The 23770-nt window shown below is 36.9% G+C and overlaps 3 protein-coding genes across 3 annotated transcripts in view; 1 reads left to right on the top strand and 2 right to left on the bottom strand.

Moving 5' to 3' along the window:
* Positions 1-4340: 4340 nt before the first annotated feature.
* LOC117305550 (protein Red-like) lies at positions 4341-17110 on the bottom strand. The gene is made up of 20 exons (XM_033790434.1): positions 16992-17110; positions 15886-15964; positions 15212-15310; positions 14783-14912; positions 14385-14479; positions 14015-14129; positions 13337-13431; positions 12724-12761; positions 12006-12169; positions 11396-11504; positions 10962-11016; positions 10449-10728; positions 9541-9615; positions 9007-9092; positions 8309-8392; positions 7694-7760; positions 7214-7302; positions 5709-5820; positions 5500-5534; positions 4341-4827 (listed from the first exon to the last, which is right to left on the bottom strand). Exons 1-20 carry the CDS (start codon positions 16999-17001, stop codon positions 4803-4805), a joined length of 1842 nt encoding a protein of 613 aa, XP_033646325.1. The 5' UTR covers positions 17002-17110; the 3' UTR covers positions 4341-4802.
* The window catches only part of LOC117305549, a 44371-nt gene continuing 36242 nt past the window's right edge, over positions 15642-23770 (top strand). Inside the window, exon 1 of the mRNA XM_033790432.1 lies at positions 15642-15738. The gene's annotated coding sequence lies outside the window, so the exon portion shown is untranslated. The remainder of the gene's footprint in view (positions 15739-23770) is intronic.
* LOC117305553 (membrane-associated progesterone receptor component 1-like) lies at positions 17699-23536 on the bottom strand. Its single transcript, XM_033790436.1, has 3 exons — positions 23229-23536; positions 21252-21407; positions 17699-21009 (listed from the first exon to the last, which is right to left on the bottom strand). The coding sequence occupies exons 1-3, from the start codon at positions 23500-23502 to the stop codon at positions 20909-20911; spliced, it is 531 nt and encodes a 176-aa protein (XP_033646327.1). The 5' UTR covers positions 23503-23536; the 3' UTR covers positions 17699-20908.

Genomic DNA, 23770 nt, shown 5'->3' with positions numbered 1-23770 from the left:
TGAGCGGAGGTTGGAGGAGTTTGCTGTGGGTGTGTCACGGAGGTAGAATGGGTTAATGATGTCTTTGAGAAAAACTGACGACAGAATAGTATCTAAGGCGAACCAATATGGCGCTGTGATCAGCACGACATCCCTTTTTATGTTGATGGCAGTTAACTACATCAAAGATTTACGCACACGCGCGCAATGCAATACGTGAAATAATCCCGACTGAAGAGGCCAGCGGACGCCGTTTTCTAGCCCTGGCAAGGTGAGAAACGTCCCGGACGTTTATGTAAACAAACCTGATGTTTTCATGAGAAATGTCCCGGATATTTATGTAGACAAACCTGATCGCATGTGGCTCAACTCATAATCATATCAAGCCGGCCAAGGGAAGGAGTAAGCATGAGGTAGAAATAACTTCTCAGATCCTGCATTATTGACTGCTAATATTTGTCTCGCCATTTCAAATCGATTTTTTGGGGGGACCGGCTTTTGCTGCTCAAGTGTCGAACCACGAAACAAAACAGTAAACTCATTCCTGCATCATACTTTTTCAAAAGGAATCCTTGAGAATTTAAAATGATTCTTTACTAATTAAAGCATGGCAGTGGACACTATTGGTAATTACTCAAAAAAATTATAAGCATAAAACCTTTCTTGGTGACGAGTAATGGGGAGAGGTTGATGGTAAAAACATTGTGAGATACGGCTCCCTCTGAAGTGCCATAGTTTTTGAGAAAGAAGTAAATTTGATTTCGAGACCTCAGATTTAGAACTTGAAGTCTCGAAATCAACCATCTGAACGCACACAACTTCGTGTGACAAGGGTGTTTATCTTTCATTATTATCTCGCAAGTTCGATGACCGATTGAGCTCAAATTTTCAAAGGTTTGTTATTTTCTGCTTATGTTGAGATACAACAACTGTGAAGGCTAGTCTTTGACAATTACCAATAGTGTCCACTGCCTTTAATACCGAACTAAAGTCCTTAATTTTAACTGTGATTTTATTAGATAACTACAATGCACTACTCCTAGTCCTACATTTACTTTGGGAGACGCATCGATAGCGGAACAAAATCAAAATAGTTATAGGAGTACAATGCATCCAGCCCTATGTACTGTCTATATTTGTTTATTTTAATTTTTTTCTGGCATCTCCTGTGCAACTTAGCCTCTTTTAGTTTGGGGGAGGGGGTCCATGACTCTTTCGTGTTTTAATGTTAGTTTATTTTTTATATAAATTGTGATGAGCTTTTAATTATGGTTATTGTTTTCTGTGGTATTGTGGTATAACTTGTGCAATTTTACATTTTAATATTTTGTATGTTGCTGTACAATAGGATTGAAAATTTCATGTACTTTATATACTTGACGAATAAACCATTCAATCCAATTCAATTCAATTCAACCTGGGCAAGCAAGTGTACATTACGTGGCACCCTACGCGACCTTGACGAAATGTAGCGCACATCTTCATCCGCATGCGCAAATTTGCCACACGCTAATTTCACTCCCATAAGCTTGAAGTCTGGCGGCCCATCTTGGCCATGCCAGCTTCAAGCTTGCGCAGGCAGCTAATTTGCATCCAACATGGACAGCAGTGACAGACCAATAACAAACCTATTGATAGATGTAACTTTTGCATCAGGGGGGTGGGGGGGGTGTAAAGAATACATATGTACATTTATACAGGAGAATACAAGTACATGATATACAGGCAAAAACTAAATATTCAAGAACAACGAGATGTATTTACCATCTTAAAGACACTAGACACTATGGGTAATTGTCAAAGACCAGTCTTTCTTACTTGGTGTATCCCAACAGTATGCACAAAATGACAAACCTGTGAAAAAAATTAGCTCAATTGGTCGTTGAAGTTGCGAGATAATAATGAAAGAAAAAACACCCTCGTCACACGTGGAAAATGACTTCTTTCTCCAAAAGTATGTTACTTCACCAGAGGGAGCTGTTTCTCACAATGTTTTAATGATTATATTGAGTTATGTCCACTGCCTTTAAACAGTTATGATTGTGTAGTTTAATCAAATTTTCAGTTTTTACTCATAAGCAACAATAGGGAGATAGAAAATGGGTAGAGATGACAAAAACCACATTAACCAAACAATGCTTCTTGTCAGGAATTTTATCCTTAAACTTTCTATTTTAATATTTTATATTGTACATTATCTTGTTTGCTTATAAGAAAATTTTAAATATGAAGCAATTTGGTGACTTTGATGAGATAAGTGTAAATGGATTTTGAAGCAGGATTCTTCCCCTTTTGTACAAATTACAATGCAGTGCTTGTTTTCATAAATATTTTGTCAAGAGAGGTTGACGAGAACACCATGTGAAAATCTTTTTGGTTCTGAAAAGAATTGGTGGTTAAGGACCCAACGTTTCGACTAGTATGCTTTGATCGTCTTCAGGAGAATGGTACTCTCTGTTGCTAGATGCTGCGTATGCACTGCCTTGTAGTAACACATGCCACCAATCCACCATATCAAAGTTCAAGTTATACTTTATATTTACAAAATGTTAACATCGTTACATATTTATAAAAGGTTAACATTGTGAAAGTGTTGGATATTATTGAATTGAATAAAACATCAAATCAGCTTTGGGCATAAAAATATGAGCTTGTAAAATTGTTTTATTTGTATTGACTTTTGGGTTGTTAGTAGTAGTTACCAATACATCAGTCAGTTCAGGAGGCCACTCTCTGGCGTAATTCACCAGCCTCGAAGTGTGACGGCAGATGTACATACTAGGCCATATCCGATTTAGCAGATACGTCTAATGCTATGACTATTACTAAGGACCTTGTATATTTCTATGCATGATTACAGGCCTGGAGTTTCATCTTTGAGAGGGCAATGCCATTTTTATTTTGCAAAGGGCACTTCCATTATAAGATTTTGAAAGCCAATGGGGAACTTTGAAGGGGCACCTTGAAGGGGCACCAAGGCCGTGGCCTGCGTGTAATTCCAGGCCTGATGATTATGCTGCAATCCAGCAGTAGCTGTAGCCACCAATTTGGACATTGTACGACTGATGCTACCAGGGAGGGGGGGGGGGGGCACCACAGGGGGCTGGGTCAGCACATATTTTCACCCTTTTAAAAGCAACCTTTTCACCATTAACTTCATTCATTAATCAGAAGACATGGTCGGGTTAATACAAAATATTAACCCGAGCTTGTAAGTTATTTTTCAGCAGGTTTACCATAATTCACAAAGAAAACAAATAATTGTAGTTGAAGTCAGCTGTCCCAGGATGCATTGGTATGAATGCTAGGGGAAGTTGGCGTTCAAATAGTTGTTATTGGAAGATTCACCAAGATGGACACACTTGTGCCAACCGAGCAAAAATCTAGATTTATACCTAATGAAACTCGCAAAATAAAAAGGTCTTGAAAAACTTTAAATTATAAGGAAATAAAGAAAATTCCTATAGAAAACAAATTTCCCTCACCATTGTTTATTTACTTATTCAGTTTCAGTCTGTCCCTGGGTTACCATAAACACAATAATTAAGTAGCTTTCTGTGTCCATTTGTAGAGAGTAACTAATTCAACAGAAACAGCCATTTTCAAGTCTGTGCGCTTGATACATCTTAAAACACACAACACAGCCAATTCAAAGAAATCTTGATTCTTGTTTATGTATCAGTGTTACAGTGTCATATCTAGGGGAAAATGGTTCACTATTCATTATTTTATGCTCATCCAGAAAATATAGAAATTGAATTTTTGAATCAAAACTGTACAAGTGTATCTTACAAACTTTTTAAAAGATATAGTGTTCACAACTGTTTATAGTCATTTTACTGAAGTAAAGCTCTGTAGCTGTTATTGTGGCTCTTTATTATTCAGGCATGCAAGTTACGATAAAAACAAGTAATGGTCAAGCAATCTAACAGTGGTTTTAAGTTTTCTTTGCCACTGTTACTAAAAGTATCAGGGCCCAATTTCATAGAGTTTCTGATGCAGAAAACAGTGCTTAAAGGAACACGTTGCCTTGGATCGGTCGAGTTGGTCTTTGAAAAGCATTTGTAACCGTTTGTTTTAAAATGCATATGGTTAGAAAGATGTTTCAAAAGTATAATACAATGATCCACACACATTTGCCTCGAAATCGCGTGGTTTTTGTTTTACTTTAAGAATAAACATGGTCGGCCATTTATGGGAGGACTCCCATAAATGGTCGACCGTGTTTGTCGCAATTTTTAGTGATAATTGTGTGGGTCATTAAATATGTTCTACTTTTAAAATATCTTTCAATAATCATATGCATTTTATAACAAAGGGTTGCAAATGCTTTTCAAAGACCAACTCAACCGATCCAAGGCAACATGTTCCTTTAACAATTGTCTGCTAAGCAAAAATGAGCAGGATACCAGTCACAAGTTGTACAGGTGACATTGTGCTTTGACTGTGCCGAGGTACTTTTTATGTTTAAGCATCTGTATGAAATTTGGCCTGATGCGAGCCTGATCATGACTTTATACAGTCAACAGAGTAATTGATCAAAAGAACTTGCTATTCTTGGAGCTTTTGTGTTGATAAAAGGTTGCCAATGTTATGTAGAAACATAACAGACTGATTGAACAAATTCAACACATCTATGAAATCCTTACGTAACATAAATAACTACATGTAAAACTGACTCGTGAACAAAAGCTCCTCCAAATGTGGCAATCAGATCAAGTTGTTATTAAAATGTCTCTTACAATCAAATTCTTTCTGGATTTGTACACAACCACCTGATGTCCAGTAGATACAAGAATTCTTTCCATGATTGGTGAGAATCTTTAGTACTTGGGGCGCTTTGATCCACTGTAATGATAAAAACAATCCACATATCAGCCTCACAGCCTCTGCCTTAGCCTTTAGTCAAGGCGCACACAGCACAGATGTCAAGCAGGACCCTGGATATCACGCACAAAAAAAGACCAGTGCGTGCGGCGAAGCCTCGAAGTGCCTTTAGCAATTTGTTTTGGGGCCTTAAGTTTTTCTTCACTTTTTGCCACAGATTTTGGTGGGGGGAAATGTAATGCATAATGCATGAGCGTGACGAGTTGTTGGCCAATAAGAAGACATAACCATTGATCACACGCCGCATGCAGGCTCCATGACCCACACACACATAAGGGTGCACTAAAAAGTCATGTTCTGAAGTCAACACATAGATAGAAGGTGCATATAAAAATAATTTATTAGATAACAGGTTGCTAAAGGCGCTTCGTCACTCGCTCTGGTCTTTTTTCTTGCGTGACATCTGGGGGTGCCGCGTGCGCCCTGATTAAAGGCTACTTCAGCTTTGGGCGCATTTTGGCACTCGTATCCAATAACTGTTTCGGCTGAAATGTTGGCCATTGGTTAATCATGGACAATGACTGAACAGTTATTGGTTAGGATCACCAAAAACGCACCTCTGAACACATCATCCAAATAAAAACGAAATCTAAATATAATCAAGGATTTATTTGTCTGCACTTGTTGACTTACCCTCCTTCTGCACCAGTCTTTCTCTTAGAAATAATCTGCAAGATTAAAATAAACCATGTAAGAATTTATCGTACAATATCTCATGCAATTATTAACATCAAGCATAATAATTCTACTTGATACATCTGCACACATGCCAAACTAACCTGATGCAATTCTTCATGAAATGATCAAGTGATATTTCATCTGTATCCTATGTATATACATACCTGGCTAATCTGCTGCCACTCTCTATCCAACTCTGCTTTCTCATTCTTTTCACCAAATGTTCTTCTTGTCTTTCGTCCTTCTGACATCTTTATGCCAAACTGGAAGGCCGCTCTTTAGGAAAAAAACAAATAAAACGTATTTAACATTGAAGCTATCATTATGAATGTTAACATGTTATTTACAAATTTATGTAAGCAACCCCCCCCCCCCCCCAAAAAAAAAAAAAATACAAGTATATATGTAAAAAATAAATAAATTATACAACATCTAAAGAATTAATTAGCTCACTAATAGAAATTCCTTCCACCATTCCGATTCCTTGACATTTTTGAAGTAATTTTTCGAAATGGAAACCTGATGTACACAACAAGTTCAATATGAACCTACTCTATCATAGTTTAAAGGTTAAAGACACTCATCACTATTGGTAATTGTCAAAGACCAGTCTTCTCACTTGGTGTTTCTCAACATATGCATAAAGTAACAAACCTGTGAAAATTTGAGCTCAATATTGGTTGTCGAATTTGCAGGATAATAATGAAAAAAAAAACACCCTTGTCACACGAAGTTGTGTGCTTTCAGATGCTTGATTTCGAGACCTCAAATTCTAAATCTGAGGTCTCGAAAACAAATTTGTGGAAAATTACGTCTTTCTCGAAAAATATGTCACTTCAGAGGGAGCTGTTTCTCACAATGTTTTATACTATCAACCTCTCCCCATTACTCATAATCAAGAAAGGTTTTATGCTAATAATTATTTTGAGTAATTACCAATAGTGTCCACTGCCTTTAAAACCAGCCGCTTTGTTTATAGCTCCAATAGTAAGCGCATGTGGCCCATGTGGCTGCATACTCGCAAGGAGTTGACATGGTTTTAGGAATAATCAGAGCCAAAGGAACAAGGGTGCTTTGAAAGTCCTGGACCCAATTTTATGGCTCTGTTCACCATAAGGAAAGAATCGGTACTTACAAAAACAGGGAATTCCACGCTTATGTCAAGCGTATTTCATGGGTTAGCAGGGAAGTTTTGCTTTATTACAATACAATAATGTTATTAAAGCAATTAACTTTCTTTGCCAAGGACTATCGTCGACCCTAGTTTTTACTAAGTTTGCCTGAACTCTGTCTAGTCGGTCTACACTAGTCGATTATTTGGAACCAACTGACCGGGCATGGTCGCATCGATGGTTACCAATAGCCGGTGCAGAGTGGACCAGTTAAAACAAAATGATAATGTGCGTTAAGTTGCCAGTCGCCCTGAGATGACACGGCAAGAGTCATTCACACTTCAACCACTGTATGCATGCCTTACATACATCACTAAACAACCACTCGTTAACCATTTTATCCTTGCGAGAACTTTACCTATATTGTAATGAAAGTAAAGAACTTACTTTGGCAATGCTTCCTTGTTGTTTACCTATATTGTAATGAAAGTAAAGAACTTACTTTGGCAATGCTTCCTTGTTGTTTACCTATATTGTAATGAAAGTAAAGAACTTACTTTGGCAATGCTTCCTTGTTGTTCATATACGTACTATACTCCTCCTGTGTGTCAAAATCCCATCTGCCAACTGGACCTTTCTTGTTACCCTGCAGGAATATCAACACATTGTAAAGTGTAGTGCTAGACCATCTAAATCTTAGCAGCACCCAAATACAGTATAAACACATACAATTATAACATGACGTCAAATTATTCAACCAGGGATCAGAAAATGTATTGTTTGAAGCGTTGCATGGTGTGGAGAAATACGAAGAAACTATAAATAAATAGTAAACTTGCGGGTACAACCATGTGTAAATCTCTTATGGTGAGTGTTGGCTCTGAAAAGAGCCAGTTTGGTATCGACACTTCGAACAGTATTCTCGACTCGTCTTCAGAAAAAGCTTTAGTTTGAATAATCTTAAAATATCCGTTTTAGTGTAATCCATTTTGGGATCAGACAACTTAACATTGAAGCTTTAGTTTGAGTAATCTTACCAGATCCATTTTAGTATAATCCACTTCATCGTCAGAATCATCTAGAGCATCAGCAGTCTCTGCAAACCTACATAAACCAACGACACATTATTAGTAAAGGAGTATCCTGAATTCACCAAAATCTACTCCGCTGTAGTAGAATATAAAGAAAGACGAGTTCTCCAAAAAACATAATCTACTTACCAAGAAGATAAACACAAGGTGTTACCACAAACCAAATAATATATTGATACTTCACAACTTCTCAAACCCCATGAACACATTACGTGTATTAGTTTATAACAGAATATCAGTTAAACTGCCCAAGGTTGGATTGGAACCTGTGACTTTATGGATTCAGGTACACTGCCTATCGTTCACCAGCTAGGGGCTCCAGGCTGGCTAGTCATCATCGGATTTGCTTCATGAGAATAGAACCCTTGTGTAACACGAGACGCTACAGGGACGCTCGGGTAATGCGCACATTTTCACGCACAAAGAACAGTTGCCTCCTTCGGCCTTAGTGAGGGTGCTTTTTGGCCTCATAGAGGGCTTTCTTTGAGAGTGTTCCGTCACATGCAAGGGGGTCTATTACAATTGTTATCTTGAATGGGATTCTCCAAATGCTATCCTTACCCTGGGTAGCATTCTGCATAACCATCCACAATGTCTTGCTTAGATCCTTTAGATCGCTTTCTGTCATCACCTTTTAGAGCTATGCTGCAAATACAAGAAATAAAACCACATTGAAATAAACTCTTGCCATCTCAGGGCTAACATACACATTCCAGCAGTAGGCTACGTACATACTGTGTGTAGCCACTTCAATCACACAGTTTTTGTTTCATAAAGAAGTCACAGCAGATTTAGTTATAATAAAAAGTAGTTGATTGATTTATAATAATAAAAATGTTTATATAATGTCTATGCAAGGCCTCAAATTTCTTCACAAAAATACAAAAATCAGCTACTACATATATTATTACAGATAGAAAACACTCAAAAAATTAGCAATACAATACATACCATGTAGGCCTACTTATTGCGCCCATTCCATAAAATGAAAACAAGTGCATAACAACAAAATTAAGAAACAATTAAATACAAACCAACAGCAAAAGGAGAATGATTAAAATGGTAAACTACAGCAAAAATAAACACAACAATTTGTTTAAAAGTCCCTTGCAGAACTTCTCGTACAATTAATGTTAAAAAGGTATTAACATAAAGATGGTAAATAGATAAAATGTACTTATGAGAGCAACAATAACTACAAAAACACCCAGTTAGAGAAGCTTGTTTAAATGATATATTTATGATGAATCCTTGCTCACCCTCTTTCTTTATCCTTAGCTTGTGATGCTGCCATATCAACGGCAGTTAGAGTCCCAGCAAACCGCTCCTCTGTCCTTGGCTGAACCTTTAATCAAATATAATGTTAAACAATTGAATAACTCTCAGGGGTGTCATGGCAGAGTGGTGTAGAGCGATGGACTAGAGTTCTATAATTCACAGAATGTGGGTTCCAATCCTAGCCTGGTCAGTCGCAACACTTGTTTTCTTGAACAAGGCACTTTATCATAATCGCTTATCTCCACCCAGGAGTACAAATGAATACCAGTGAGAGCCGGGGAGTACCCTCGATGGATTGGCAACTGGTCGAGGGGGAATAGAAATATTCTCAGTCCTTTAAAATGAACTGGTTATAAACACAAGCCTGATGTTGGCTCAGGACAGACTTGACCAACAACTCTCAATAACAAGAAAGAAATAACAAAACACAGTAAATATTTGATTCTGGATATGACCAGATGTTTAGAAGTGGCTCCTTTATAATTAAACAGACAAGCTGACAGTTATATTCCTACCTTTCCATATTTGTCATTGATGCTTTGAGTAAAGTCTTTCAGGTTGGATCCTCTCTTCATTGGTGGAGGTACAGGCTAGTTACAAAACAAACAAACGAACAACATTCGTTCCTTCAATTATTACAACAGAAACACACTATTAGAAATAGCACATTTAAAACATTTATTAACCGTCCTTGAGATGTTATTAATATCATTATTTATTTGGCCCAAAATATAAAACAATCATACAGACCGACATAACAGGAAAGCAATCTAATAAATCATTATAAGTATGATGTCTAGTTTATTAAAAAAAAAACAGATTTCAAGACCTCAAAGTTAGAATTTGAGCTCTCGAAATCAAGCATCTGAAAGCACACAACTTCGTGTGACAAGGGTATTTTTTCTTTCATAGTTATCTCGCAACTCCGACGACCAATCGAGCTCAAATTTTAACAGGTTTGTTATTTTATGCATACGTTGAGATACACCAAATGAGAAGACTGGTCTTTGACAATTACCAATAGTGTCCACTGGATTTAACAAGCCAATCAGTCCACAGTAAACAAGAACTTAGTTTACACATTAAACAGACAGCACATGAAGAGTGAAGATGGGGGATGTGTCAAAGGTCAAACAACAAATAGGCATAACTATCAATCATATAAAACAATTTAACATATATTTAAAAATGAGGTTTTACATGTGGGAGGAAAACCCCAGATACGTATTCCAGGGAACACCCACCCAGTCAAGTAGGTACTAAAAGCCTACTCCACATAGTGCCCCCAGTTGGATTCCAACTGGGCTCCTGGGGGCCTAGAGGTGGAAGGCAAGGAAAGATACCACCCAGCTAACCTGACCAGATGTTATGAGATAAGATGTATGAGCTGTAATAGTGGATCCCTAACTACTGGATCTCTTACCTCATCATCCACTTTGGGTCGCTCAAAATAACTCCTGGATTTTCTATCATCATCTCTTTCTCTATCTCGATGCCTGTCCCTATCCCGGTCATGGTCCCTGTCACGATCTCTGTCGTGATCCCTGTCATGGTTCCTGTCACGGTTCCTGTCACGATCTCTGTCACGCTCTCTGTCACGCTCCTTGTCACGCTCCCTGTCACGGTCTCTCTCCTTCGTTTCCTTAGTGCTAGGTCTGGTCTTGGTGAAACTTGGGACGTATTCTCCAACATCAGCGAAAATACTGTGGAGAAGTAGAGTCACCAAAGAATTTCAAATAACCCTACTCAGTTACTTGATATAAAGATGGATGGATATTAAAGTATGTTTTTAAAACTTTTATCACAACACATAGGGAGCTACAGCAATTTTACAATTAAAAGTAAAATAATCATGAGCTACATATAAAAGTACTTCTCAGTAATTTTTTGGTGCTACTGGCACATTCCTATTTAAACTAGTTTATATAATCTTTACCTGTCATCAGTTCCTTGTGTTTTGTCTTTCTCAAGCTTGTCATCTTTCCCCTTTGCTGCAAAAGTAAAAAGTAAATTGTTATTCTACTAGTAATTCAGCATATTTCATGATGGATACAGCAAGTTAATGCATCCTTTGATACAGCAAGTTACACATGCATCATTTGATACAGCAAGCTACAGGTATCTAAAAGAAGTTTGTGGTAACACCATGTGAGTAGAGAATAGAGCATATTGAAGCATTGAGTTGTTAACCAGGACGTCTTTCCAGAACCAACACTACTCAAAAAGAGATATTCACATGGTATTACCACAAACTTCTCTTAGTTACACTTCAACCATGCAAACTTTCAAATCCTACTTTAAGCTACAGGTTCACATGAATCCTAGAATATCCTAGAAGAGTTTGACTGAGACTGAGATTTGAATATTTACCTTTGTCCTTCTTCTTCATTTTCTTGCCTCGTTGTCCTTGTCTCAAGTAAGACAGAATCTGAGTAAGTTTGTTGATTACGATGTCATTAGTAGTCAGTGTTGTTTGAGACTGAAAATAAATTACAGAAACGGAGGTTAGAGTGTCTTGCCAAGATCATTGAAGAACCCATGAAGACGATAACATTAATGGCATTTTAAACAATGCCAGTTTATTTCATCCCTAAACAAAGACATTTGATAATAAGGGAGCCTGCTAACATTAGGTTTAGATTAATCCAGAGCTCACACAGGTTCAAATCCAGCTCTGGACATTTCTTCTATGTTTGATTACAAATAAAAAAAGATAAGTAATCAATATATGTTAAATTTGCATCGGGATAAAGAATACTAATTTTGGTTTTACCCTTGCACTGATGTGTGTAGGCACTGTGTACTCAGTAGTATGCCTATAATTTTGTTCACAGAACTCAGGAAAGTACAGAGTATACAGTGCTTACACACATCGGTGCAACTTGGGTAAAACCAAAATGAACAGTAATCAAATGCACCATTATGACTGTGAATCCTGAATGACTTGATTCTGCTAAACAGTGTGATATGATTGACTTACCTCCATGGTGGGACAGTCAGCTTTACTTCTAATGACTGTTGTTGGGATATCACTTTCTAGAAAGTCATCTTCTAGATCCACCTTGTAAGCCATCCGACCAGGTAAAAATAACTCATTACGCTCAGACATTTTAGTCTTGAATAAACTTCTATAGATGTTACGAGCTGTCAATAAAACATTAAAGAATTATTGGTAAGATGGGAAAAACAATATCAACTGAGATGAGAAAAGTAAAGCATTTGTAAACTCATGTCCAAGAATGAATTATTGGAAGAACCTCAAGAAAAGGCAACTGTGGTTTGAAAATAAATGATGCCAAACAGTTGAAACCAAGTAATACACATTAAGGCAACATTTGTGCTTTTTACAACGCCAAGAAGAAAAGCAAAAAAGCAACAAATAACAATACTTTAAAATATAAATAGTGTTTATGTCTAGAGGAGTTACTTCCCACCATATAACTTTTCTTAAAATAAAAATAATAAGTCCCAGAGATAACTGTTTATTTCAATCAGAATTCAGAAATACATGTTTCTGTTGTAAAATACACTAGATATCTGATTAAAACTGCAGAAATGTCACCTATACAAGCATAAATGGAATGCAATGTTTGATTTCTGATATTGACTGTGGGTGTCCCATCCAGTGGCAATGAATGATCTCACACGTCACTCACATCCATTTATGGATCTCAATGAAGTATTCATTATGCACTCACCAAGTTTTGTTTTGAACTGCAAGCTTTCCTCAGGTTCCCTGTTAAGCAAAGCAACAAACAAATGATGATTAAAAACATATCAAATTAAGTTCCACATTAGTTGTTCATCATCTAGATTCAATATTATAATCTCATGATATAATAATAATAATAATAATAATAATAATAATAATAATAATAATAATAATATAATAATATCGAAGTCTTATATAGCGCACGTATCTACCAAACAAGGTACTCAAGGCGCTGAGTATATACAAACTTTCAGAAAGATAGGTTATTGCAGTGATGAATTCTGAGACCCAATTATTTAGCACCTTATAAGGGTTTACAGGGTGCTATGGCGCATTAACCAGCCACAACCAGGAACACCAAGGCGAACCCCTTCTCTTTTCGATAAGTGCACTAGGTTCTTTTACATGCCTTACACAACACATAGGACCAACGGCTTTACGTCCCATCCGAAGGACGAAGCAATGGTTAAGTGTCTTGCTCAAGGACACAGTGTCACGGCTGGGGATTGGAACCCACACTCTGCTGATCAGAAACACCAGAGTTTGAATTCAGTGCTCTTAATCGCTCGGCCACGACACTTCCATAACAAGGAACTTACACATAGGTTTTCTTGGGCGTTTTACTGGAGCTTTGGAACGTTGTTTCCATCATATCTTCCTTCTCTTTCTCCTTGGTTGTAATTTCTGCTCGGACCTTCATTAAAACAAAAAGGTTTCATCAACACATCGTAAGAATTTCAAAACATCAGTAAACATAATCAGTTTAGCAAATGGGTTCAATGATGTGTAAATAACAATATTAAAAAAAAACTTGCTTCTGGATCTAGGTTAGAGCACAGGCTTGTTTGTGTCTTTTAAGACTGTAGTTCCTGAGAATGATCGATAACAAATTTCATGCGAAAATGTTATGAGAATATTTGGATTTGGATGGAAGTATAAGGGGAAAAATAAAAATGTGGACAAAAACAAAGGTGATTTCAGCGGGTGGCCTAAACCCCCAAATAGTGTACTTACACCTCGATAGTTTTGTTTGTTTGTTTATCTATCTATTAATTTCCACTCAAGTAAACAACAAGTCATACAACATTGGCAAAAGCAGTCAAAATACTACATTGGATAAACATGAAGAACCAACGACCCCTACTCAACTATTGGCAAATACAGGGTAATGTTCAAAACAAATTATGTAAACACACAAAAAACACAGATTGTCTTACAAGAAGGAAAAATTCACAAAACAACACAATGTGACGTGAAGAATTTAAGCAGATACTGACCTTATGAAGCAATGCATAGTCCAAGCCTTTCACTAAATGAGTATGTTCCATATCACCACCAAGGTATTTACTTTCTTCAATCAACTGTTTACGTCGGTTAGATGCCGTGTCACCACTGAAATATTAAATCATTATCATCAGAACGTTTCACCATTTTAATTTCTGTCAAGGGATGTCTGTTTTTCTTTTAAATAACTTTATTGTGCTATTTTATGTAACTTAATGTTTTTATCCATCCTGTAATTGGTGCTTGCGCTGTTCGGTGTGGCTGGAAAAAAAATAACAATCACCGTACAAGAACCATCAAGCTCAACATGTCATATAGCTGCTTATCTGGAAGCAAACAGAATAAAGTATTAAAGCAACTTACGCTTGTGAATCCGGGGCCACTGCACGATAGTTGGCTGTAGTACTGACAACCTCGGTTTCTTCATATTCATTCTTACCCTCACGACGCTCCTGAGCCTAATTATCAAAACACAAACAATACAAACATTTCATCTCTATTCCCATTCAAATCATTTGTATTATGTAAAGATGCAATCCCAATATGGTTAAGAGTTAACAATATTACAATATATAAATCTTACATATTGATCTCATTCAATTAACAAAGATAAACTGAATATAGATGTCATAATTTTGCTGATAATTTATTGTAAAATTAATTCACAAGTTGATAAGCTCAATCAAACATTTCTATCTTTGAGTTTGCAGGCCAGTTTGCAGGCCGGTATCTGAAATGGCTCTACAAATCTTGATTCTTACCCGATTTCTATATTTTTTTGCCAATTCTGCCTCTCTCTCCATCTCTTGTTTCTTGAGCTTTGCATAAAAGCTCTTCTTCTTACGACGTAAGGCTTTGGGATCATCTGCTTCATTGTAGTCTCGTGGCAGTCTGAATAATAAAGCAAAATAAACTTGTTATTCAACTTTAAAACATTAATTGATAATCTCATCCTTAGATCCAGTAAGGTTTCTAAACCATTTTTAATCATGCATGCTACCAAAACATATGGGGATTGAAGCCAAACAGATAGGATTGATATGTAATAACAAGACTTGTAATGCGCACATATCCACCCAACTGTGTAGTGTGTGTGGTCAATTTCTTAAACTAGAATGCTTGAATTCATATTGACTCAACCAATGTGTGAATTTGGAAAGATTTGTGTTGGGTGGGTTTTTGTTACTTACTCTCTATTCTGTTTGATCTTAGACGGTGGAGCTTCTCCAGGTGTGGCCCTCGGTGTCATCAATAACTTCCTGAAGTCAGCATTCGTCATGTGTGTCAATCTGGATAGAGATGGAAAGGCAAATATACAATGTTACCTTCAACCTTTCAAATGTACGTGTGCATGTAGACTGATTAAGGACATTTGAAAGTGGTTGTTCATTCTTTCTTTCTTTCTTCCTTTCTAGTGCAGCCTTCATGATTGAAGACAGTCGCACTGGAAGACACACTGGGGCTAACCCCTTCTCTTTGCGATAAGTGTGTACTGAGCTACAGCCAATTTCACGACACTTGACACAACTGCATTAGTCCACTTGCTAAGGCGCAAGTTGCGCCATCAACATTGCGCAAGTAGACAGACGCAGGTTGCAGAAAGTTTAGTCAAGTTGGCCGCTGGGGTAACTTACGTGCGTTGATAGTTTTTAAAACACCACAAAGGACCCACTGGGGACAGCTGTTTTTGCCCATCCGAACGATGAAGACATGGTTTGTAAGTATCTTGCTTTAGACACTAGTGTCACGACCGGGACTTGAATCCACACTCTGCTGGTCAGATACAGCAGAGCTTGACCACTCAGCCACAACAATTCCATTAGAATTAGAATTAGAATTAGATGAAGCATTTTTGTTTACTTACGATGCATCAGCCTCTTCTGCGGACATCCGTCTGGCCTCAGACGGAGGTAATGGATTGGAGAAAGGCTCATCCTTATCACCTGAAATAAAAAGAGTCAATTTTATACTTTAAATTAAATCAAAGGGAAAAGTTTCTGTATGGCGCTACCACTTTTTCATTTGATATGATACTGTATAGTACTTCTAGAAACTATAAGGCTCCCCCGTAAGCCTTATAGGGATCTAATATTTTAGACCTCCTTAATTTAACGCTATACGTTTTTATAAACGGCGTTGATAGATGAAACGGCGTTTTACGACCGTTCGCCATCAATAACTAAAATTTCCTTTTTACTACACACCCAAAACTATCCACACACACTCAATATACATTCATGATGCGTGTATGGCCTTTTTGTTGAGTTAAATTCAAAAACCTTTCAGAAATGCAATTTTCTGCTCGGTGCTCACTGGGTTTTTTTCTGCCGCAGCGCAAGTTTTTTTTACTTATGCTCAACGCTTTATTTTTGGGTCACTTGGTCACCAAGCGCTCTGTACACGCGGGCACCAGCCTACTCGCTTGCCGAACTGCCAAGCCACGATCGAGTTGGACTAAACCACTCTGTAGAAGGGCTGTATGTATGCGACAGTGCATGTGCACTTTGTGCGTGAACGGCAGGCATCGTAAGCGGACAGCGCGCCTGTCTTGCCGCGCAACACCCTTTTTATAAAATTACCCATATCTAAGGATAAGATTTATTTTAATAACCCATATAAAAAAAACAAAGAATAGAATTTGAATTTATAAATGTTTTGTGATTTTTTGTATTTATTTAATAATTAATCAGTGAAGAGAGGCAGTGCAGTGCAGTAACACTGACGTCCTACCAGACCAGGGCTAGGCTAGGGCGGACTATTAGTTCATTAAAAAAAAATTGTTTTTTTTAGTCCCATTTAATATTAACAAATAAAAATAGGACCACTTTGACTTTTTGTTTGGGGGGGGGAGCACTCAAAAAATGGGTTCATCAATTTGTTGTATAAAAAAGGCGTCGAAAATGTACTACCATTAACCATAGTAAACGCGTTTTAAAATAGTTTCAGATCAAGCTAAGTTATTACACTTACGTTCAGGCATTGTTGCAGTTAGCAACTTTTATCAATAACACTAAAACTTGCAACTTATTTGAGGGCAAATCTCAAGAAAATTCGACGATGCAGGCAAAGCGGTTTTTCATTCGGCGAGCTTTATAGTCTGATACTATAGGTTGTTTTATAAGAAAATGCTTTATATGAGTATAGGAACCAAACCTACGATGGACCTGGTCTAATTTGGTCTAAAGAGGGCGCTATTTCAATTGACCATTAATTCGTCTAAATCAAAAGGGAGGGGCGAAGAGAAAGGGGGGTACTTTTCTTCTTCTTAGACATAATATCTAAAACAATTAACTTCGTGGATCATGGATTCTGATTGGAAGATGAATGACATCAAGTTCACACAAATGGCCATGTTAGCAAACAAACAAGGACCATGAATTGTGAACTAAATGACAAATATTGCAATCTAGCTGGGGGCCGCAAGCTTGAAGCCGCAAGCCTGGGGCCGCAAGCCTGGGGCCGCAAGCCTGGGGCCGCAAGCCTGGGGCCGCAAGCCTGGGGCCGCAAGCCTGGGGCCGCAAGCCTGGGGCCGCAAGCCTGGGGCTGCAAGCTTGGAATGGAAGCTGGGGGCCGCAAGCTGGGGACTTGGAACAGAAAGGGGTAAAGGAGGGCAGTTATAGTCTTTATACTGATCACACAATAAGAACAAATTGTACAACATCTTTGGAGAACACAAGTACTGTACTTCAAATTTATGATCAATTCAGTATTTTTGTGTAAAATATTACATGCAATATTCCATTTAGCAATATGAAAAGCAACAAATCAGCATTTACAAAAAGAGTCACTCAATTTAAATATGTTCCCAGGTTGTTTGTTCTAACAGTTTATTATAATTGACAAATTCATGCATATTGGATAGACACCAATCTCTCAAAAATTGGTCCATAATTAAAAGGAAATGAAAGCTTACAAAAGCTAAGTGTAGCGTTACACATTTTTAACAGAATACCAAGAGATACAATAAAAGAAATCCAATACAAGTATAAGGTAGCTAAATTGTCCAGGTTAATTAAACTATTTGATTTTACAATCTGCGTGTAGAGTCATCATGAGTTACTGTGAGACTCTGACGCAAGTTTCCAACCAATCATGAAAGCAGCACAATCAAAGCTGATTTGCATTACATGAAATAATAAGCCAAGCTTTAAGCAGAATAAAGGCAAATGTGGCTTAGCAAGATAAGCCTGCTTAATCACCCTAAATATCTCAGTCAGCCTTGTAGGTACAAACCAACAAAAGCCATCTTTGATTATGGGTCGTTAAACAGAAACATGAGACTGAAAGTAAGCAAGACTGGAGCATTTATTACAATGATTGACAGTACATGTACATATAAATGTCTTATTCTACAGCATACAATAGCCCTATCATGCATGTTAATTAACAAACAAATATTATGCAACTGTTATAGTGTGTGACATCACTGCAATAAGAAACTTGATGGTTTTTCAATTTGCATAAACTCAATTTTTGTTTCAAAGTTTTAAACTTGAAGGAATGTCAGCTGTGAGTTTTTCAAACACATTTGTCTAAACATCAAGCTCTCAGAATAAAATTGAAATCGGGAAGTTAAAACGGATGAAAGAAAGTGCGTTCTGCCGTCGTCAATTAACATATGTACAGCTACTACATTGCAAACAATGACATTGTAAACATTCTTGTTATTCCAGATGGAAATTCCCCAAACTTTACAAAATCTTGAACTTGTTTTCAGATATGATTAACCAGTCAACAAAAATTAACTTGAATACTTTATACTGATAATACATGCTTTGACTTGCTTTCGTTTATTTTACACGGATTTTGATACAAATGATTTTAGACAGAAATACCATTGTTAGATTAAACTTGGGTCATTTCTGACAATGGGTTTAGTATTTCTGAAACATTTTGTAGACAATAAAAATCACATTACAAAAACTGGGCAAAATAATGATATAGTAAATCTCCACAGAACTTGCTATGCAGTTCAATCAATTATCCACATTGAGATACAAGCTAATTACAAAGCAGTGCTTTTAACAATCTAGTTTAGTTAATACCCTACAAATGATAATCCAGCTCCATCTACAGAACAGTCTAGAGCCCTGCAATGATTCACTGCAAAAGTTGGAATTTCAAAGACTAAATAAAACTATTTAAAAACAGCCTTAATTTTTATTTTTTTATCAACAAAAGCTTCTGACCTCATTTGATAGCATGGACCATGACTATTCTCAGTCATTGCATCTCACCAACCATAAACACACGACAACAACTTTGAAATCCTTTTCACAATTCATCAAATGCAGGTTGCAGATTATCATAATCTTCTGAATTCTTCCAGTTTTGTAAGCTCAACACTAGCCAAATATATAGTGTCATTTACAAATCCCTTTGTTAATTAATCAGATATTTACAGGTCTCTAATAACAAGTTTCAATTCGAACTGAATGCAATATACATTGATTGTTAACTGTTAATCATTTTATGCATAAGCTGCTACAATGTACATGACTTATAGTGATGCCACCAAGAGGTCAATTTTCATACAATCTTAATTAATGATCTCTCTGCATCGATGCCAGCCTCCTCCTTTCATTATCAACCCTAAGATCTCAGTGAGTATAGTACCCTTCCCCCATAGCTTCTACTCTAATGTACAGAGTCGCATTCTTCCATGTCAGGGTCAGGGATCATTTGTAATAAACAAAACTCATTCCATAGAGATTGTAAGGATGATAGCATTCTTCGGAATGTAAAGCTGAGTGAGTCAATTACAAAAGACGCTTCAGCTTTTGAGAAATGTCCAACACCTGCAAGTTGATAACTACCAAAGATGTCCAGTGTTTTTAATTTTACCCAAAAACAATTGTTGCACAATGTGATGGGATCTATGTCCTTTGTACATTCTCTGGGCAAATGGCACTAGTTTTGCCTTAAGTGCCATTTGCCCCCTTAGGCCTACAAAACACCATGGATCCCATCCCACCACAGCGGGCAACAATTGTATACTGTACAATGGCAGATATTCTCTTGCCTCTACAGCGCTGTCCAATTTACACAATTTAACAGTTACAGTTTTTATTAATTGATTGTTAACAAAGGGAACTAACATGAAAGGGCTAAGCAGGGCTTGTAATACCCACTGGACTGGTCAGGCTTGTAAAGCAGGGCTCAAATTAACCGCTGCTCATAGGCTCATCATTTTAGCAGTAACCCTACAACCAAACAAGTGCAGCAGTCTAGTGCTTCTCCCATCTCATACTTTGAAGGATTACTGAAAAATGCAAAAGCTGTTCAATCCTAAATATTCGGGTTCAGTAAATGTTCAACTGTGGACATGTGGTCCAATGGAAAATCTTATAAAATATCAAGCCCTTGTTAAGTAAATATTAGAGTCATGCGAAAATAAGACTTGGGATGATTCAGAAATGTTAAAAGTAATAAAAAGCCCCTAAGAACCTTTGAACCTCTCCATTATACATGATCCAAATTGAACATGCTTCAATTCCCCCCAAAAAGTACCCTTATAAAAAATCCTTACACTACAGTTATGTTCAGCTTTGTAGGATTTCCAGATTGATTAAAAACACCATAAAGCCATGTCTGTACTAGTACCAGTATTTAATACCGATGTACCAGCACATATGTACGGAGGCATGATATGCAGTCATGCAATGTACATTTCTTGTGAACTTTTAAGCAGGTGGTTGGATTGTGTTTCATGTGTATCAGGCATTCTGACTGGCCGTCAAACCATAGAGACATTTATGTCTTGACTCCGGATTTTAAGTCGGAAAATGCATTCAAAAATGGGTCAAAGTAATGGATGGACGTAGAGTATAAATCCCGCCATTGATGACTGCTTGTCGTAATATAGTTGGGCTATTCTTACATCCTGCCTAGTTGTCCTTCTTCTCACTGTCAGTAGCGGATTCTTCGTCTGAATACTCTGTGGGTTCATCTCCTGGTTTCAATAACTTCCCAACAAAGTCATATTTTTCTGATGAATAAAATACAGAAAAGAGTTAATGATTCAAAGTCATAATTTGTGATCTTTGTGGATTGGTAGTGAGAATCATTAAAGCCTATGACCAAATAGAGGAATCTAATTCAACCATTATCTTTCTCATTTACATATTTAATCTTTACACTCATGATAACAAATGTTGACAAATTTACTGATAGGAATGGATTGAACAGACAAAAAAGTGATTAATGACTCTACTATACACTAATACGCACCCATGAATTGCATTTCCCATTCTCGTACACCATCAAGTGACTCTTTATCTAGGTCGGCAAGATCATCGTATTCATCTTTGAAAGAATCCTTCTCCAATGAGAATGTTGCTAAGGCTCGGGAAGCATCATGGCCAGCAAAAACACCATATGGACCACCTACAGCGGAAAATGGAATCACATTAAATAGGCAGTAGGCACTATACAAATATACTGTTTAATAATTGTAATGTTTCAGAAAGGACTTCTAATTGTGAGGCACTTTAACAATTATGGCATCAGAATTTAAAGTTCTGGTTTCTGAACATTGTCCTTTACTGTTAATGTTATTGTGGTAAGCAGAATTTCGTTTGTGCTTAGCTAGTTTTTGTGTTTAAGTAGCTCTGTTAAATTGGGCACAGACTGTTGTACATTAAATTTGCCTGTCCATATGACCATTATGCATTCAAACAGTCAACAGCAGTGGCAAACAAACTTAAATGACAGACATTAACATTAAAATTAAATATCACTCCACTTGTTCCCTATGGCACATCACACAGGAATATAATTACATCATGTACCAGCGATATTACAACCTCATATCTGGGGGGTATTTCTATTATTGTACTACAAGGCCGTGGAAATGATCAACAGTGTAATGATGAAATGGGTTTACATCACTCATGTTCACCTCAACTACGTACTGCCTCTTTGTAGCAAATCATGTTCAACAAATCAAATTCACAAGCTAGTAACAGAGATAACAAGCAAAATGTGAAATTGACAACCTGAATTTGTCCAGTTTTAAATTCCAACCAACATGTTCCTAATGAGTAATCATTGAGAACAGAATTCATTTTATGTTAATAATTGGTCATATTAATAATTTGTTAATTTAGTCTGAGTATGCCTGACATGTTGCAATAATAAAATGCAATATATGCAGTTGGAGAGATTTGTATTTCTTTGTTGAAACTCTTTTAAGCCAATATTTACACAACTTTGTCAAGGATTTGTACATTGAACTACTAATCTGAAATCCACACAAAGTGCAGATAAAAATCTAAATATGTGGGCAAGTTTCTGGTTAATGTTATGCAAGCCTTGGAAGTAAGTAAATTTGACTGTGTACATATTGTGTCTACCTTGAAGCTAAAACTTATGGTAATTTTAAGGCCATGATGAGAAGAAAGTAAAATGCCAACCAAAACCGTGTCAAAGTAATACAAAAAATATGCTTTTCAATTTAGCTATGCAAGTTTTGATTTACTTTACACATCAAACCAATCTGTCCTACACATGTCCTTACGATATTCACAAAGAGAATCACCAAAACCATGCAAGTTTTGAACGCAAACAAACTCTGACAATTACAAACACTATTTGAAGTACATGATGTATATACCCGTGTCAATCATGTCATGATATAACCTGTTTAAAAGAAATTGTTAGTGTTACAGTATTGTTTGTACTGTAGGCAAACTGAAGGGGAAATATGTATAGTAAAATAGTGTACAATCAATAGGCCCACATATAGTCATACTTACAGTGACGCGGGAGGATGATCGATTACTCTACTGCAACTACCATTACAATTGAGGCATTATTGGTTAGACTTGTAACTAAGTTTTAATAAAGCAAGATTTATAATTATTATCAATAAAACAATGCAGTGAGTGTGACTCATCATTGGGTGCATTAGGTTTATATTTCTACCTCCAATCCTAGGCATACACCATTTCTAAGAGAATGTATTTATTGTTATCAACATGAATCATGATGATCAACCATTCATTGAAATTTTTTGTCAATTGACACTGAATTGCAAAAAAAAGATTTGTGTGTACAAAATACAATGTAAATTGTAATTGTAAACTGGTTGACCGATACTCAAGTAAGTAGTCCACTAGGATCGATCCGTCCACTGATTGGTACAAGCAAGGGGACCCCAAGCAAGCATCTAGTCATTAGCCATAATATATTTTTGGTTTACTTTACCTGGTCCGTAAAATCTCTTTCCTCGGGTGACATCAAAAACTTTGCCATTCACTGCAACAAGAACTCGTTTATCTTCACCCAAACCGTCATACTGTTTGAGATCTTGTAGCGTGAAATCTCTCTTTTTCATACGCGCGAGTGTCGGTTCTCTCGGTGGGTCAGGTTTTCTTCTACTTCCTGCGAATATTTTATAAACCAAAAACCCACATACAGATAGTAATGCGAGGTTTATTGGGTTAAAAAACAGCTCTTTCAGAAGTTCCTCGACCGCCATGTTTGTTCTCTTCTGCAATAGTCGGGCACCTTTGCAAAATCTCAAAGTACCAACTGATAATCCCCAACAAACTCGTTCAGGGTACCACACCACAAGTATGACGTTACAGTTTCGCGCGTTATTCAACGACCTTCGTCATGCACAAAGGACGCAAAATCAGAGACTTGCTACCTTTATTTGTTTATTTTGTTCATCAACAATCATTTATTTTTGTTTGTTTCAAATACTTTCAGAATTAAAAAAGCAACTCATCTTCACAAAAGTGGAA

Source organism: Asterias rubens, assembly GCF_902459465.1.
Source record: "Asterias rubens chromosome 8 unlocalized genomic scaffold, eAstRub1.3 super_scaffold_89, whole genome shotgun sequence".
Classification (NCBI taxonomy): domain Eukaryota; kingdom Metazoa; phylum Echinodermata; class Asteroidea; order Forcipulatida; family Asteriidae; genus Asterias; species Asterias rubens.
Note: the sequence above shows the minus strand (reverse complement) of the source record. Positions and strands in the feature narration are given on the sequence as shown.

Excerpts from the sequence above, each read along its gene's own strand:
- LOC117305550 (XM_033790434.1), bottom strand. Across the intron at positions 14,480-14,782 it reads CAAAAAAATATAGAAATCGG|GCTCAGGAGCGTCGTGAGGG; the intron begins GTAAGAATCAAG and ends TTTGATAATTAG. Across the intron at positions 11,505-12,005 it reads CTGACTGTCCCACCATGGAG|TCTCAAACAACACTGACTAC; the intron begins GTAAGTCAATCA and ends ATTTATTTTCAG.
- LOC117305553 (XM_033790436.1), bottom strand. The coding sequence starts at position 23,502 with ATGGCGGTCGAGGAACTTCTGAAAGAGCTGTTTTTTAACCCAATAAAC. Across the intron at positions 21,408-23,228 it reads AAAGAGATTTTACGGACCAG|GTGGTCCATATGGTGTTTTT; the intron begins GTAAAGTAAACC and ends TTTCCGCTGTAG. Across the intron at positions 21,010-21,251 it reads ATGGGAAATGCAATTCATGG|AAAAATATGACTTTGTTGGG; the intron begins GTGCGTATTAGT and ends TTTATTCATCAG.